The sequence below is a fragment of the Pelodiscus sinensis genome, chromosome 12 (genome assembly GCF_052426305.1).
Source record: "Pelodiscus sinensis isolate ZL-2025 chromosome 12, ASM5242630v1, whole genome shotgun sequence".
NCBI classification, from domain to species: Eukaryota; Metazoa; Chordata; order Testudines; family Trionychidae; genus Pelodiscus; species Pelodiscus sinensis.
Window position 1 is genome coordinate 40,976,740 of NC_143063.1, and position 17,741 is coordinate 40,994,480.

Genomic DNA, 17,741 nt, shown 5'->3' on the forward strand with positions numbered 1-17,741 from the left:
GCTAAATCTGAGCATTAATCTTCATGATTAAGGTGTGATCTTTCACTCAGCTACTGTTTTTCCATTGCGAAAAGAACAAAATGTGTGTGCAAATGAATTTTTCTGGTCTTTGCCAAGCTGCTAAATACACTGAGGTGATTAGTGGCAGAAAATTAATAAAGTCAAGGATGACGACTGGCCCTCCATGTTAATGTTTGGGGTCGTGTTCCAAACCCATTGAAATCTAAGGGAGCTTTTCCATTGGTGTGAAGAGGGTCAGACTGTCATTCCTGATGTGTGCTGTCTTTGAAGAGGTGTCCTGTATTTGTAGGCAGATGGGTTCATTGCTCTGGGGAGGGGCTTGTCTTTGTCTATAACAGCTGAGATTCTGATTCTCAGACAGCATGACTTGGTTTGACTGATAAGGTACTGAATTAATTTAAAAAAAATTCGCTGAAGGAACCAAGCAATTCATTTCTGAAACTGTCTGCTCTATGACAGTGCATATTGTAATTCTTTGGAATATCTGGAGATCTGCTGTACAAAATGATGCTGAAAGAACATAAAGAGTCCAGAGTTAGATCTTCTCAGTCTTCAGTAGGGCCAGGATTCACTCTTAAATCAGGTCCCCACCTGTGACAGCCTACCATTTAAACAGAGGACATCTTTGATCCCTAAAACATCACATCGGCTTTTCTTCACCTGAGAGAGATATTATCTTTTATGTTTAAACTATCGTTTATTATTTGTATTTTGTAATGCTAATGAGCCCTGCTCATTGACCAAGAGCCATTGTGCTAGGTCCTGGATAAATATGTAACAACAGACATTCCTGAATATCTCTTCTGGGGGGAAAAAGCATGAGCCTAAATTACAGTAAAAAACACATTTTTTTACTGAATTCATACAACTGGAGTGGTGTGTAAAACCTTCCGGTATGCTGAAGTAAGTATTGGTTTGTGATCTGTGATTTTTAAATGCAGCAATAACTTGAACCATAGATAGTTTACTTACTGGATGGGTTCATCAAAAGATGAAGTCAGTTCACTGTCACCAGTTAAGAATGCAATGTAGTAAATTACTGCTATGGATGTCTGTCTCTTATATAATACACAATTTCATTCACAAAATCTTACTACCTTTTTTGGTAATACAATAAAACAACATACACAATAAACTTTTCTTAATTTGAAGGAGGCTTGGGCACTGGATCTCCCTAAAGTCCGAGAACGAATGACAAAGTTTATAGATGACACTATGAGGGAAACTGCCGAGCCCTTCCTCTTTGTGGATGAGGTAAGAGAAAATATTTGTTATAGCTCTATATATGTTTAACGTTCTCTTCTAATTCCTTGAAATTTAATTTGCTGGTCAGGACCCTTTTTATTAGCAAGATGGAAGTTCCTCTAAGCTCTGTTTTTATATTCTTTTCTTATTGCATGCATTTAATTTCATTCTCTTTTTTTACATTTTAGTTTCTCACTTACCTTTTCTCAAAAGAAAACAGTATTTGGGATGATAAATATGATGCAGTAGATGCCCAGGATATGAATAATCCTTTGTCCCACTACTGGATTTCTTCCTCTCACAACACGTAAGTTTTAAAAAAAATCTCATCAGACAGACTGGATGTACGTTACAAGAAGAAAGTATCAGTTTACATGTTGTCAAGAGTACTCAAACTGGGTCAGTGAAAGCTTTCTGAGAAAGTGCATCAGACAGGGCTCACTGACTTTTAAAAAAGGCTTTAGAATGTTGTGAGGAGCACAGAGTTATAATAGCAGACCCGCCACCCTTTCTGTCTCTCTCTCCCTCTGCATAAAAAACAAAACAAAAAACAAACAAAAAACCAAGATACTTTGTTAATAGAATGTAGGACAGAAGCTGCTACAGTGAGCTTCCTGTAACTTTTTGATGCCAGAAGGCAGGGGATTGAATAACTCAGGGTGCAAAATTTCATGTTGATCAAAAAGTCTCTTTCTCCCAGCACCTAAAGCCCTGTTCAGTTAGTCTCATTGTGCCTGGGTGTTCTAGTGCTTAAAGGGTCACATCCTGATGGTCACATGTAGTGGGATGTTTGCCTGACAGTGGGCTGCAAACTTCAGTCAAAGTCCTCCATCAGAGTCTCCATGGCACATGATTATTTACCACTCCATTTCACTGTGGAAGGATGTACACAAAGATAGATCCTGATATTCTTGAGTATCATCTGAATTACAGCATTTTAATCTGTTGAGCATGCATCTGTGCTTATAAACATCTAGAGAAGTGTTCCAATAGTATTCTGAGCTTAGGTATTTTGACCTCATGTATTATCTACCATTTCAAAAGAAGTATGTATAGCATAGAAACTGGGTGCCCTACCTTCTGAAAGCCAGGTAATGTGTATTATAATTTTAACGTGGGTGGGGCATCTTGGGGAAACTGCTGTCCTTCTTTGTGTGACCTGGAAAGTAACGGAACTTGCAGTGGTTGGGCTGATTGACAGTGGGGAAAAGCAGATTTCTGGTGGGGGTGGCGAGTCTGTGAAAAGCTCAGTGACAGTTCACACTGCAGAAGGGGTGGTTCAGGGAACAGGAAGCATGTGGTTAGTGGGTCCTGGAGCAACACGTTTCCACTCGGGAGCTAGCCTTACATGGCCTTTGTAGGGGAGACAAGCAGGATTCTAGCAGTCGGAGAGACAATATATGCTGCTATAAAGAGTTTAAAGAGAAGCTAGATAATTTCATGGAGGTTAGGTCCATAAAAGGCTGTTAGCCAGGGGATAAAATGGTGTCCTTGGCCTCTGTTTGTCAGAGGCTGGAGAGAGATGGCAGGATACAAATCGCTTGATCATTGTCTTCAGTCCACCCTCTCTGGGGCACCTGGTGTTGGCCACTGTCGGCAGACAGGATACTGGGCTAGAAGGACCTTTGGTCTGACCCAGTACGGCTGTTCTTATGTTCTTATAAGAAGGCACTTGGGAACTGAATTAAAAGTAGCAGCATTCACTTGGATCTTCCTTATTGTTCTGGATTTATTGCACAACCAAAATGTAGTTTTTAAAGACTTCTGTGCTTATCAAGTTGGTTGGCAGTTATCATTCTGGGGTCAGGCTTCTTGTTAAACCTTTCATTATTATTATGAATCTTGTTTATTACAGTAATACCTCAGACTAACCAAGAATGGGGCTACATTGTGTTCTGAACAGAGTGTTAGATGACTCTGGCCCAGGCAGCTTATAATCTGAATAGACAAGACCCACACAGGGCAAGGGATGGGGGATAACACAAATAGTTTGATAGCAGCAAATGTCATGTTAGTTCCACAATTACTTTTTGGGCTGTTTTTTGGGGGGGTTAGTTAGATGGAAAGTGGAGTCTGGGGTGAAGTGGTACAGGTCAGGGGAGTTTGGCAAAAAGGGTAAGAGGAGGAGGTGTGGAGTGAAACTGAGGTGAAGGGACTGCGAAGTAGTGGTAGGGTGAGAAGGGGAGAGTTGGAGCAAACAGCCAATTAGCACAATTTCTATAGTTTTGACCAGATTTTTTTCTGCTTTGTCTGACTCATAGTAAGGCTCTCACTACTTGTTCTCCATAAACTGTGGCATGTAGACAGTTAGGCCAGATACAAATCTATGTGGTGGTTAATTTTCATACTTACACGGTTCTGGATGTAACAGCAACATGACAACGTTCATTCACAGGAATGTGGAAGTTTATCATCTAACATAGTTTTGTTTAAAGTGGAGAGTATATCCCAAATAATTTATATAATATGTACAGTGAGAAAAAATGGCTTGTGGAGTTTCTGGAGACCTTTCCCTTTCACAAGACAGGTGCGGCTGTTAGTCTTGGCCTCGACTTGATGGAGTTTGGAGATGTGTTAGAGATACATTCTTCTCTACAAAAAGCTGGCAGGGGCAACGAGTGAACATTGCTCTTGAAATCTTTTTCTAACTGAGCCCTGCCAGCGTGCTTTTACATCTTGTTCAGAGTGCTCCACTCGCTTCATAGAGAGTCAAAAATTCAGTATTCAAAACCTCCACAATAGAAAAAGATTCAACACACAGAAGCTCCGCAGTAGAATATATAGGACCCTTTTTGGAATTGTGGCCTTCCTTCTAACAGTCTCTCTTTATTGTTCAGATACCTCACAGGAGACCAGCTTCGAAGTGAATCTTCCACAGAAGCTTATATTAGGTGCCTTCGAATGGGATGTCGATGTATTGAGCGTGAGTAACAAGCTTGTGGAGTGGTTTGTGACAGGAATGTTTTTGTTCTCCACTTTGCAGAGCTTCCTGTGGTTGCGAGGCACAGCCACAACAAAGATTGTTGTTGTTTTTTAACACACACTTTGTTCCTCTCAATTTGGTAAATGAAATGCTAACTCCTACAACCAACATTCTACAGCATTCCATCATTTCACTGTTAATTTGCTCTTATTTTATTCCTTTGAAACACTTAATATTCAAGCAGCTCTTTTAAAACCTATTTCAGAGTGTACACCAGAGATGAAGCTACTAGAATTATCAAATTAATTGTTAAGCCCCATTGTGTACTTCACCAGTAAGTCTATGATAGGGGCTTGCAGTTAATTGAGTTAAATGCATGGATACATATTTTCTTAATTTAGACAAAGCCCTCTACATTTTTGTATGTTGGTGTCATTTACAAAATTTCTATTGGCCCAATTAACTTTTTATATAAGTTCATTTAACCATGCTGTGTTCTCCATGTACTGCAAGAAAAGAGCTTCTTTAGTTCTGCTCTTGTGCATCTTTCAGAAGGGTTTGGCCAAAACCTCATATTTTGCTAGTGCAGTGTGGCCTATAGGGATGTTAAAAAGCATGTAATTGGCTAACCATATAGCTGCTGAAAATTTCAGCAGTTATATGGTTATATGAGGGGTGGCAGGCAGCTTCCTGAGATGAAGTGTGTGCCAGGAGCTGGCTTTTAAGCTGGCTCCCTCCTCGTACCAGCCTCTACCTGCCACGCCGCACTGCTGCCTCTTATACAGCAGTGGGGCGGCAGGTGGCTTCTTGGGAGCCAGACTGGGAGCTGTGTGTAGCTGTTTAAGTAACAGCTTAAACGTTTACACTCTTACATTTTTAGTGGCTCACTGACTTGTGGATTTGTTGCTACTGCCTCTCGACCCTAATTACAGCAGCCCCCAGTTTGCAGTTGATTACTCTGATAATTGAGACTTTATCTTGTGTAAGGACTTCAGGACTGGGATCAAAAAGGTTTACCTGGATAGACTTTCAAAATTTCTCTTGGAGCAGCATATTTACCACTTTGAACTCTGGTGGAAACTAGTAAATCCAAAATTCAGCTGCCTAAACTCCTACTTCTCGGTTCTTAGCTGCATGCGCTTTTAGACCCCCTATTTTGTATTTTTTATCACCATTACTTTATGCAAACTTAATCTCTTCTGTGAGGGGTATAAATCTACCTAGCAAATCATCTTAATATAACATAAAAGTATATGACTCATTGTATGAAATACAGTGGCTTGTGGAATGAGTGATGTGTGCTGTATACTGGAGTTATTTAGGAGGCCTTTTATTTCTTCCCTTATCCGTTCTAGTGGATTGCTGGGATGGACCTGATGGGAAGCCAATCATTTATCATGGATGGACACGGACAACAAAAATCAAATTCGACGACGTGGTGCAGGCAATCAAGGATCACGCATTTGTCACATCTGAGTGGGTTTTTGTTAATTTATAAACCTGGTTTAGAGAATTTTAGCACTTTCCTAAGGAGAAAAGGAACCTTTCAGGTTTGATTAATTGAAAGGGCCAAGATGCTTGTCTTTTTGCTAGTGGGTTTTTTGTAAATCTTTAGGACTTTTAGCTCTAAATCAATAATTTTCAAGAAAAGGCCCACAAAATGTCAGGGTGCTGCTGGGGCAGGTAGAAAATGCCCCATGGGGCTCCCCATCTCTCTGGTTGAAGCCTTAGTTTGCAGCTGTAAAACTTTAATAAATGTGATTTTTAAAAAAGCATAAGGGGAGAGTAGCGTCAGTCAAAAGGAAGCTTGTAGCCCCAGATGACTTATTGTAAATGAGGTTGCAGCTGGGGAGATGGGGAATCCCCCCGGTGATGCCTCAGCACTGCTTCAGGCCCTGCGATGAAACACCCTGTAATAGGGAAAGTGTTAACTGATGGCAGGGAAGAGATAGGAAGGAGATGGGGCTGTAGGCTCCTTTACATCACACTGTGCAAGGTAACTGGCTAGTCCTGGAGGGGAGAACATATTGCACCCCTTTGGGGATGGGATTGGCTGAGAGACATAGGAGATGACATGTCTCCTAAAGGGCCCCACTGGGGTTGTTGCCATATACATGAGAGGCCACAATCTGGCACAGAGTTGTTGTTATTTTGGTTGGAAGCACTTCATGGATGGGGTTTTGGGAGCTTGAATAAGCAAAAAAGACATTATATTCAGGGTGTTCCAAGACTCTTTGTTGCATTTAGCATGCTGAGCTGCATGGGTATCCTCGTAATGATTAGACATTCAGATAACTATGTACAGTGCACGTAAGTGATTTCACATCCATAGACTTGACCCAGAGCCGCCTCGGTTTCCTTTGTTTGGATATTTCCCCTCTCCTTCCCCAGCATTTTCAGAAGCAGGCACTGAATGCTGCCGTCACCTTTCTGTCCCCTTCACCCCAGGTTCCCAGTGATCCTGTCAATTGAAGAGCACTGCAGCGTGGAACAGCAGCGCCACATGGCCAAAGTATTCAAGGAGGTGTTTGGGAACCAACTCCTAATGAAGCCCATTGAAGTCAGTGCAGATCAGCTGCCATCACCAACCCAGCTGAAAGAAAAGTTCATCATTAAGGCATGTTTCATCTACTATGAGTTCCTAGGGTGTTCTGGTCCTTAGAACTGGACAGTGGGAGGCAGGACTCCTGGGTTCTGTTCCTGGCTCAGCTGCTTAGTCGCTGTATGGTCTTGGATGAATCCTTTAACAGAGTCATGTCTCTGATTACTTGCATATTATGGGTGTAATTGTAAAGCATTTGGGGCTCCTTTGGGATTGAAGAGGGTACATGCTGCAAGTGCATACGACTATCATTTGACAACATTTTATTGAGTTTTGTTTAAATGCGTACTAAAATAATTGCTATTGGATTTCTTTGCAATTAATGTTGCTCAATCAAGTGCCAAAGAAATGTCTTTTTCTAAAGGTCTCCCAGAAAACCTTTCTGCCTCTAAAATGTCACTATTAAATTTCAGAGAAGTTTTCTGCTACAGATGCTCATCATAGACCTTTTGCAAAATAACACTCTGCTTAAAAATGTTAAAGGTGTGCTCTGGAATGGAAAATCACATTAATTTTATTAATAATTGGTATTTATATAACTCCTTTCATTCTAATGGCTCCCAAAGCACTTTACAGACTGAGGTTTCAGCAGATGACACTTAACTATAAATTGCAAAAGCAAATGAACACTTACTAACACAAAAAGAGTAAAGATGTGATTTACATTCGCAATTTAGGTAGCAGCTTTGAAAAAATAGAGGTTTCCCTTATTGACAGGATTCAAAACAACAAATAGTCTGGTAGCACTTTATAGACTAACAAAACGTGTAGATGGTATCATGAGCGTTCGTGGGCACAGCCCACTTCTTCAGATGACCAGAGTTATGAGTTTGGGATGTGAACACCGGAAATAAATAGGAAAGGGGAGGGCGGAGGGCAGCATGATACCATCTACATGTTTTGTTAGTCTATAAAGTGCTACTAGACCATTTTTTTTTCTGTAACGGACTAACTCGGCTACCTCCTGAAGCTTCAGATAGGATTCAGTTACTCTTATAATCACTCAACCCACCCATTTTGATCCAACAGTACCACACATCAGTCTGTAGGTAGGTAAGTGAAGTTAAAACTGCAGTGGAGTTTTCAGAGTAGTAGAAAGCTGAAATTTGGCAAGAACACTGAGGCAGACTCACCATATTTTTAAATAGAAGAAAATAATGATGACAGCTCTGGTTGATCAAGGCTTCAGCCTTAAAGCTCCTATTAGAAAACAATAACCCAGAGTCTAAACTTAAAAGACTCATGCAGTACAAGAACATGGAAATGTTCCCTTCTTTAATGCAGTACAGAAAATGGCAGCAGGGCGTTCCACTGTGAGTTATAGAGGAGCACAAAATAGAGCATTCTGACCTGTAAGCTTTGATCTTAATCTATGAATTCTTACACTTTGTGACCATATGAAGCAAAGAAGAGGAACTGCAAGCATGTAGTAAAAATCTATACATCTCTAGCACCATTGTCCCTCCAGACTCCAAAGTTTACAAATTACAGTGACTCCTGCACAAGAAAAGTGTTCTAAGGATTAGAACCTGTTTTTACCTTGGATTTAGGTATTGAAATACAGTATACTGATTTACCATTTGAGCTGTTACTGTTGGATGTGTAGGTGAGAAGCATGGCCCATGACTGAGGAATAGTCTGCATGTGAATTCCAGTGTATACAAGTGTGCCTCGCATTAACTGGCCCATGTGGACCAGGCTGACGTGCGTTAAATACTCCCAGTGCATGTTAATGTACTGTAAAATCGTGAGTATAATGCACACTTTTTCTCCCGTTTTTTTTTAGGCTCAAAGCCGGAGTGCGCATTATACATAGGAGCGAATTGTTAAAGTTTTAAACTCCCCTTCCCCTCCACACAGAAACTTTCCCGCCGCAGCGCGGGGGCCGCCACCCCGCCAGGCTCCCGGACAAGGCGAGGAGCCGGTGGCGTCGCCAGGCTGCAGTGCCCTGGCTCGCTATCTGCCCAGTGCTCCTTCAGGCTACTCCTGGGGGGCCACCGGGGGTCCCCATGGCAGGTGCGAGCTCGGCACGGTGCGCGAGCAGCTGTCTGCTGCGCGCGTGTTTCCCAGGCGAGCCTGCAGGTAGGAGCGGCACGTCCCTTCCTCCCGCTCTCCTGCGGGCGAGGCTGGACTTGGTGCTGGTGGGTCAGCTCCTGGCACAGCGGGGCAGGCCATGTTGCTGCCCATAGCACCCAGGCAGCTGTCTGGGAGAGCGGGGGGGCAGGTTTCAAACTCCGCCGTCGGCTCCCCGGGCTGCGTACGCATTTCCCTGTAGCTCCAGGTCTGGTTAAGGATAATCAAATGTTGTGTTCCAGTTTAGTAGAGACCAAGACATTCTGGATTTCAGAAACAGGTTACCTCCCATTCTCCTGTACAATGGGGTGCGCATTGTACATAGTAGTTCAGTTTTTTTTTAATTATGCTAAGATTTTAAAGTCAGGGTGAGCATTATACATAGGTGCGCATTATACTCGCGATTTTACGGTAGTTCCTTTTCAAACAGTACTACATGAATATGTGTGCCCGCTGGATTCACATGGGATGGTTAGTGTACAACATGCTACTGTGCACTAATTTAACCTCTCCAGGGCAAACTAACATGCTGTGTAGACAAGCCTGGAGACTTCCTCTTAGTTTATTGGTGCCTTTCGTTCAGACTGGATACTAGAATATTTGAAAGCAAGTAGATTTCATGCAGACACAGTTAATCTATTTTAAATAATAAATATGTGTCAGAATGTAATTACAAAAATCAAAGGCATTGCTCTGAAAGGAGAAAATTATTGTAGAAGTAGAGCGGGGCAATAAATAGAGTTTTCAGATCACTGGCAGTTCTTAGGGTTTTTTTGTTTTTTTTTAAAAAGGTAAATTGAACCAAAAAACAATTTTTTAGAAACTTTCAGCAAATCGAAAAGTTGAAAAAAAATATTTTGGATCAATTTAAACATTTCATTTCAACAAAATTGAAGTGTTTCATTTTGATTTCAACCATTAAGTTATGTTTATTTTAAAAAATTAAATTAAAGGACATTTTGAAATTAAGTAATTTTGAACCAGAAAAGTAAAAAGTTTTGTTGCTAAAAAAAATGTCAAAATGAAACATTTTTTTATTTTTTCAAATTTTTTTTTCCATCCAATACAATTTGGCAAAGTTATGTGAAACATTTCAGTGTCGTCAAATCTACATTTTTTGCTGAGAAAATGTTGATCAAAAATTTTTGCCCAGCTCTTATTAGAACCCTTCCTGTTTGCTTTGCTGTGCATCATATGCCGTGTCTGGTTCCTCTTTCTTAAACTACTATCACAAAATATCTCACCTGTTGCCATTTCATTTGTTTAAACTTCTCTGGAGTATCAGCTATTGGTTAGATCTTCACTTTGTTTTCTCATTGTACAGTCTTGTTTTAGCCTTTTATTATATATCTCCATGTCACTCTGGGATGTTCTAAATCTTTTGCTGCCTCTTTTTTCATTGTAGCTGAAGACTTTGTTGAACAAGTTATTAGGGATATTAAAATGAGTTTATTTAGGTAAATGTGTAACATGTGGTGGTGGTGGCGGGGATGGGAGGAGACGGCTCCTATGGAGCTGCCTGTCCCTCCCTCCCATGCTGCTGCCTCTGTATCAGTGGCAGCAGCCTGGGGTCTGCGGACAGGTGGCTCCGTGGGAACTGGTACACGCAGCGATCTGGCTTAAAGATGACTCCCCACATATACCAGCTCTTGTCTGTCCCCCTGCGCTTCTGCCCAGGCTCATTGGTTAATTGTGTACACATTTACACTTTCACATCTGTAAGAGTTACACATGAGCTGAAAACCCTCTTCTCCAGGCTGCTGGCATATGCTTTGTATGCACCTTTCATCCGCCAAAACTTGGCCCGCTGAACAACATACAAAACTTCATATATATATATTTGTGAAACAAGAATCTTCTTCCTCCTCCATCTGTGAGCATCTTTTCTCCCATTAGATGGGATTTTGTAGTTACAGACGTGCTGGTTAAGCCCTTAAAGTGCCCACACCGGACCTGTGGGCCCTCCGGCTGAAGAGAGATCTGTCCTGAAGCACATCTCTGTGACATGCACATAAACTTTTACCCCTTGGCACACTAGACTTGTAGTGGTGCTAAGGGTAGGGTTTTATATCCCTATGTGGAGAAGCAAGCAGGATTTGTTTCCACTGATTTGAAATAATCACCTCAGTTTCCTTCTTATCCCTTTCCTCTTCTCTCCTTAATTTCCCTCCCTTTATGCATATTCTTTTTCTCTTCCCCTTGAGGCCTAGCAACTGCTGCTCATTTATCTTCATTCCTTCCTTGCCACATAAAGGTCTTTTAACATTCTGTCTCCTCTAATCAAGTGTATGTTTTTATCAGAATAATTGCTCCTCCATCTCCTTATTTGGTGCTTGCTCTAAAGAAATTAGAGGAGCACTTGGCTTGTCTATAGCCTTGCCAAGGCAGCTGCCAGCAAAGTATATGCCCAATGGGATTGGCTTGAATTAGGCTTGCTGTAAAAAGGCAATGCGGCTTTTTTTGTCTTGCGAATCCTGGTGGCCTTGCTTGTCTATATGACAAGCTCCTGCCAGGGCATGACTCTCCAGCACATTAGTATGCTCCACAGTAATGGCCTGGTGTGGTCATTGCTTCAGCGTAGTGCAAGTCCTAGTGTGTGGTTCTCATTGCATTCCAGTGTGTGAATTGACTGCTGCCCTGTTGGTTCACACCGTGGCTTGCCACATGGAGACAAACTCCCAGGTTAAATTTGCAGTCACTGAAAAAAACTGCCCCTAGGCTGTCTACACACTGGCCACTTATTCTGGAAAATCAGCCGCTTTTCTACACTGGCCCCTTGAATTTCCGGAAAAGCACTGACGATCTGCTGTAAAATCATCAGTGCTTTTCCAGAAAAACTATGCTGCTCCCGTTCAGGCAAAAGTCCTTTTCTGGAAAACTGTTCCGGAAAAGGGCCAGTGTAGACAGCACAGATTTCTTTTCCACAAAAAAGCCCTGATCGCAAAAATGATGATCGGGGCTTTTTTGCGGAAAAGCGCGTCTACATTGGCATGGACGCTTTTCTGGAAAAAGTGCTTTTCCGGAAAAGCATCCTGCCAATGTAGACACTCTTTTTCCGGAAATACTTATAACGGAAAACTGTTCCATTTTAAGCATTTCCGGAAAAGGGTGCCAGTGTAGACGTAGCCCTAATGTTTAAACCCACTTGTAGCCTTCACTCTTAAAGCCCAGACAGAAGGGATGCTTCAGATGTGCCAAGGTGATGTGACCAGGCTTACATATTATTTTTATTTATATTTTTAGCATAAAAAACTGGGACCAAAGGGAGACATAGATGTGAACCCAGAAGAAAAGAAAGAAGAGAAAAAGCAACAAGGAGAACTCTATATGTGGGACGCGATAGAACAGGTATGTCTTCCTAGATTTTTGCTGCAGTTTGTTACTAGGTGTTCTAAGTTCTTTGGTGTCTGAGATTTAAATGAGCATTCTCAACAGCAATAAGGAAAAATATTTGCTCCTACCTGACCTGGGGTGAGTATGGAAAAGAGACACTGTGAAGGTGTTACATTGTTAAATTACTGTTTATTATTAAAAAATATTGCTGTTGGTTGGTAGGTTTTATTTTTAATCTTTTTAATTTTATGGCTAGAATTCTCTTCTTGTCTTGTTAACTGTTCTAACGCTTGTCTTACATTCTAGAAATGGACTCGGCACTATTGTGCTATAGCAGATGAAAAGCTCTCATTCGGTGATGATATAGAACAGAACGCTGATGATGATTCATTAAAGGTGATTGCTGGGCTTTTGGTTGTTCATTAAGATTTCTCCTGATATGGCAACATCTTAGTAAAAAATTCTAGCTAAATGTATTTTAGTGTCATAACCAGGCTGGAGAAATTGAATTCATCTAGTTTGTTATCCCACGCGTCTAGAAATGAATATTTTCCATCTTCCTCTCTACTGCTTTAAATCCCACTCTTCTAGGAATGAATATTTTCCATCTTCCTCTCTACTGCTTTAAGCCAAATGAGAATTCTACCACAGTGGGGCTAAATCTAGACCACAAAGAAAAGTCTGAAAAAGATATGCAAATTGCCAACTGCAATTTGTGTATCTTTTTCCGCTTTTTTTATTTTTTTGGAAGAGGCTTTTTCAAAATCTGGCCTGTCTACCCGGGGCCAAATTTTGGAAAAACCTCCTCTTTCAGAACATCTCTTCTTCCTCGTACAATGAGGAGTACAGGGATGCTGAAAGAATGCATCTGCTTTTTTGGAAACTGTTCCAAAAAAGCGGACGCATTCTTTGGACACAGCATAGCTTTTACAGGATACCTCTGGTAGTATAGACGTAGCCTGGGTGTAGACATAGCCTGGGTTTCTGAATAAAAAGAAGAGGTGTACTGAAGTTCTTTTTTGTTTACATTGAATAAGTTTAAAGGGAACTGAACTGCAGAATGTTGTGGGATTACTCACTTCATATTTTAAAAATGTATTAAATATAACTCCTGTCAAGTTTGAATACTTTTTTTTAATACAGTCTCTCTTCACCAATGGGAATTATGTGCTCACATCAAGAGAATAATAAAAGATTCTTTTCTCCCTTTAATAGAAAACTGAAGGGAGGTGAGTTTTATATTGAGCTTTTTAAAGTTTAAAGTCAAATTCATCCTCTTAAACTTCTGCTACTATGTTTGCAGATGCATTTGTTTGCACTCCTTTCAGTGGAGGGTCTGGGCCAGGTAATTGGATGCACTTGCAAATATCACTTAATGAAAATTTGAGTCTTTAATAAGCACTTTGATAATCCCGTTTTCAGTAAAACAAAGTACCTTTAGTGCCTGGTTAATGTTCAGGGTAGCCGAGTGTACATCATAATGAAATGGCTTGTGGGCAGGGAAGTGCTTAAACAGGTGTGTTTAACAACAATCAGATGTTTTATAGTGAGTATATCCCTCTGCCAGAATATTATTTCTATTCTAAGACCAAACAAAAGATGATTCATTAAGTAATGATACATAACACAACACACCTTTTCCCCCTTTTTACTATTTATTTATTTAGGAAGCATTAACAGGTTTATAAATCCTTGCTATGTAAATATCAGTAAAAAAACAATAATCATTTCAACAGTGAACTTTTGTTTAAACAGGCATTTCATAGGAATAGAGTCACCAGGTCTCTCTGGCAGGGTGTTATCATATTACAGAATGAGGTGATGTTATTAAATGAAGTGAAATATCCGATTATGCATATTTAACAGACCAGGCATGCCAGCCAACTGCCTACGTCTATGGGTGGATTATCTTTCTTTTCCTAGTGAGAGATTACCAATAGCCATACAGTTACTAACAAATGAAAGGTTAATTCTTTATTTCCTTTTGTGTGACCATTAGAAAGCCCCATGAGAATTACCTAAGGATCATTTTGGAATAAGTGTCCAACAGTTTGTGATATCTGGTTATGAATTGCATCCTGATACTCTATAGTGACTGGAGGTATCCACCAAATATGCCTAAAAGTACCTTCTTTATCATAACTTCTCCACCGTGTTTTCCTGTTCAACATATATTAACATAGTTAATATATTAATGGTGTGAGATACCATTGGAACAGTATCTTAATTTTTTTTCTTTTATTGGTTGCTGGTCCAATGAGATTGCTCATCTTATTTTCCAGATCAGACCTCATTCTTTTGGGAAAATTTATCTATCCAGGTCTTTTTCCCATTGTATCACATAGGGACATATATTGGTGAAGAAAATTGTCTACAAAGATTGATATAAGTTCACGTTTTCATTTCCTAATTAAAGTTATCTTTAATTTGACAGTAAATCAAACTCCAGATTTTAGACAAACATTCCTTTTTTGAGGGTATTGAAAGTTCAAGGAAGCTAGAAAGTTGAACTACCATTATAGAAGCCTTTTTAACCAAGACAGAACTATATACAGTGTCATGGTAAAATACAAGTTAAAAGTGGAAATTTGTCTCTTGGGATCTAGGAGGTGAAACGTACTGAGCTGCACTGCAGTGAGAAATGGTTCCATGGGAAAATGAAAGAGGGGAGAACAACTGCTGAGAAGCTGCTCCAGGAATATTGTGCTGAAATGGGTGGCAAGGATGGAACATTTCTAGTGAGAGAAAGTGAAACTTTCCCTAATGATTACACCCTGTCTTTCTGGTATGTTTTTTTTTAATTCTGGTAATGTTTATTCTATTATATTTTGTAGGAATATATATTTTTTAAAAATATGGTTTTACAGCTGGTATGGGAGGAAGTAGGGGTAGTGGGTTCAGTGCAGTTGTGGAAAGATTAAAAAAACCCTCTTTTGTTAAGGTGAAATTTAGTCCAATTTTGGTAGGCCCGATAGGCCTCTATTTTGGGTTATGTTCATTGATTGGAATAGGTAATAGAAGTCTAATTGGTCTGATCTTTCACTCACATAAAGCTATAGGAGCACGAAGGGTTTGTTACAATATTTCTCCCACACATGGGCCAAAATTGGATTACATTTGCACTAGTGTAAATCATCAGTTTCCAAGCTGAGCAGGTAGTTTCCCAAGTTCATTTCCCTTATCAGAGTTTGATCTTGTTGATAAAAGAGGACATCACTGTAGGGAAAAGAGTAAAAGATTTTGCCTAATTTTTCCCAGTCTGGAGTTATAAGTAATAGTATATCAGATGTACTGGTGAGAGCCTTCTATGCTAATTCTAGTGACATATATTACTACATTTACATTTAAATTAGCCTTCTATGCTAATTCTAGTGACATATATTACTACATTAGTTCAGTAGGCTAAAATGAACACCTCCCAACAATATTAATATTTTCCACAGAAACAACATGATTTGCTGGAACTTTACTAATTCACAAAATAGAATCAACCAAGAGCAGGTTAGAAAACATCCCAAATGCCAATCTTTATTAACTGCTGTTTTTCCTCTGTTTTCTTAAGGCGGTCAGGTAGGGTCCAGCATTGTCGTATCCGTTCTTATAGTGATGGCGATATCATGAAATATTACCTGACAGATAACCTCACCTTTGATAGTATCTATGATCTCGTTCAACACTACAAGGAAGCCCACTTGCGATGTGCGGAATTTGAGCTGCGTCTGACTGATGCTGTGCCTAACCCCAAACCTCATGAAACTAAAGAGTAGGTACAGATGAAGTGAAGCTCTCTGGTTCTGTAAAAGGATGTAACTTTTTGTTGTCATACATGGCCATGGATTTCATGCATTCAGGGAAAAATTGGGTAGCTGCTATCATAGATTTCTAAGAGCCTTGAAAAATTCAGGTTAGACTCTGGGTTTCATGGGGAATTAATGGTAAAGCAGGTGCTCATTGATATAAGAGTCAGAGAAACAGTGAAAGCTATAAATCACCCAGAGGGTGCAAAGTCCTTCCTTTCCCAGTTCCCTTTCTTTGTTCACTAATTTAAAATACTCAGGAAATAGTTGAATTGTTGTCTGTGGCCTGGGAACTAATTTGAGAAATTCAGAAGTTACTGTTCATGCACCAGGTCCATCCTTAAACATATTCAGCTGCATAGGGCACCAGTTGTACCCCAGATTTGGTAGTGCCCTATGCTACACATGCCTCATGCCACTGCTGGCTGTAGGCAGTTCCGGCTCTGGTGGTCCTAATCCCCCGTCTCCTGCTTCACCTGCTGGCCTTGGTAGCTCCAGGCTCCTTCCATCTGCTACAGCTTCTGGCCCGCAGCTCCATCCAGCTGTGGTGTCCCCTTCTGCCCACTTTGCCTCCCATTCCATAGCTCCTGCCAGCTGTGTTGCTCAGTATCCCTGCTCCCCTGCCAGCCTATCTGCCTTGTTCCTGGCCCCATAGGTCCTGCTCCCGCAACCCTGAGCACAGCCCCCTTCCTGCTGAAGGGCCAGCCTCCTCTCCCACCAGTGTGGGAGGGAGGTGCAGGCACGAGGGTAGCATAGGTTAACAGAACTCATAAGAACGGCCCTTTCATGCGTCATGTATGCTTTTGGTCCATTGTTTGTTTTACAGATTGAAAAAGAAAATTTACTTTGTGTGCAGAATTTATGTCCAGGAATTAAGACAATTTTTATGTTCTGAGGCCTGATTCTCTAACGTACTATATACTTTGAGATGCCCTCTGAAATTAGTGAGAGTTAAGGGTGTCCTGTGTTTTTGTTTTTACATCACTGGATGGAGATCTTCAACTAATGTATATTATTCTAGCACCACTGAAATCATTACTCACCTTGAATAGGTACTGTGTGAGTGACAGCATCTGGTTGTAAGGAGGGGTCCATTGGCTGCTGTTTTCTCTTAGCTCATATCTAGACTCTTCCTTAAAATCTTTAACATCAAAACTTTGGCTTCAGTCTGACACTTGGTTATGAACAGAAAAATCTGCATTCTCTGTCGCTGTTCTATGGAGACAAATTGATTTATGTTATATTGTTATAAGCAGACAAGATTAGGATATTTTTCTGATGGTTTTATCCCAAATAAGCTGATGTGCTACAGTATTTTGCTTTAAGATACTGTCATATGTGCTAAGATGAGGAAAATTAAATATATAATTTATCTTGTAATGTCTGAAGCTTTAATTCTAGTAACACTGCCAGTTATTCTTATTGAGTGACACTTTGACAAGCTTTGTAATCACTTGTCCATTTTCTTTCCCTCTGTTGCAGTTGGTACTATAGTAACCTAAGCCGAGGAGAAGCAGAAGACATGTTAATGCGAATTCCCCGAGATGGAGCATTTCTGATTAGAAAGAGAGATGAGCCTGATTCATTTGCCATGACGTTCAGGTAAGAAAAGACAAATGCAGCTGTGCAACATAGAGGGCCATTTATGCTGTCTGGTACATAAAAATCTTCCCTTTGCATGAATAAAACCTGAGTGTGTGCTCTTGAAGTTTAGGCAGTTAACCACACAGTTTCTTGATGTGCACAA

The 17,741-nt window shown here is 40.5% G+C and overlaps 1 protein-coding gene across 2 annotated transcripts in view; it reads left to right on the top strand.

The window, feature by feature from the left end:
• PLCG2 (phospholipase C gamma 2) overlaps positions 1–17,741 on the top strand; it is a 99,020-nt gene that overhangs the window by 49,010 nt on the left and 32,269 nt on the right. For both annotated transcript variants that reach the window (XR_012906659.2, XM_075939997.2), the window contains exons 10-19: positions 1,174–1,275; positions 1,455–1,573; positions 4,104–4,189; positions 5,545–5,665; positions 6,638–6,806; positions 12,108–12,212; positions 12,504–12,593; positions 14,804–14,982; positions 15,760–15,960; positions 17,477–17,596. Coding sequence is in view for 1 of the 2 variants with exons in the window: in XM_075939997.2 (XP_075796112.2) it covers positions 1,174–1,275; positions 1,455–1,573; positions 4,104–4,189; positions 5,545–5,665; positions 6,638–6,806; positions 12,108–12,212; positions 12,504–12,593; positions 14,804–14,982; positions 15,760–15,960; positions 17,477–17,596 (1,292 nt within the window). In the remaining variant the exon portion in view is untranslated. The remainder of the gene's footprint in view (positions 1–1,173; positions 1,276–1,454; positions 1,574–4,103; positions 4,190–5,544; positions 5,666–6,637; positions 6,807–12,107; positions 12,213–12,503; positions 12,594–14,803; positions 14,983–15,759; positions 15,961–17,476; positions 17,597–17,741) is intronic.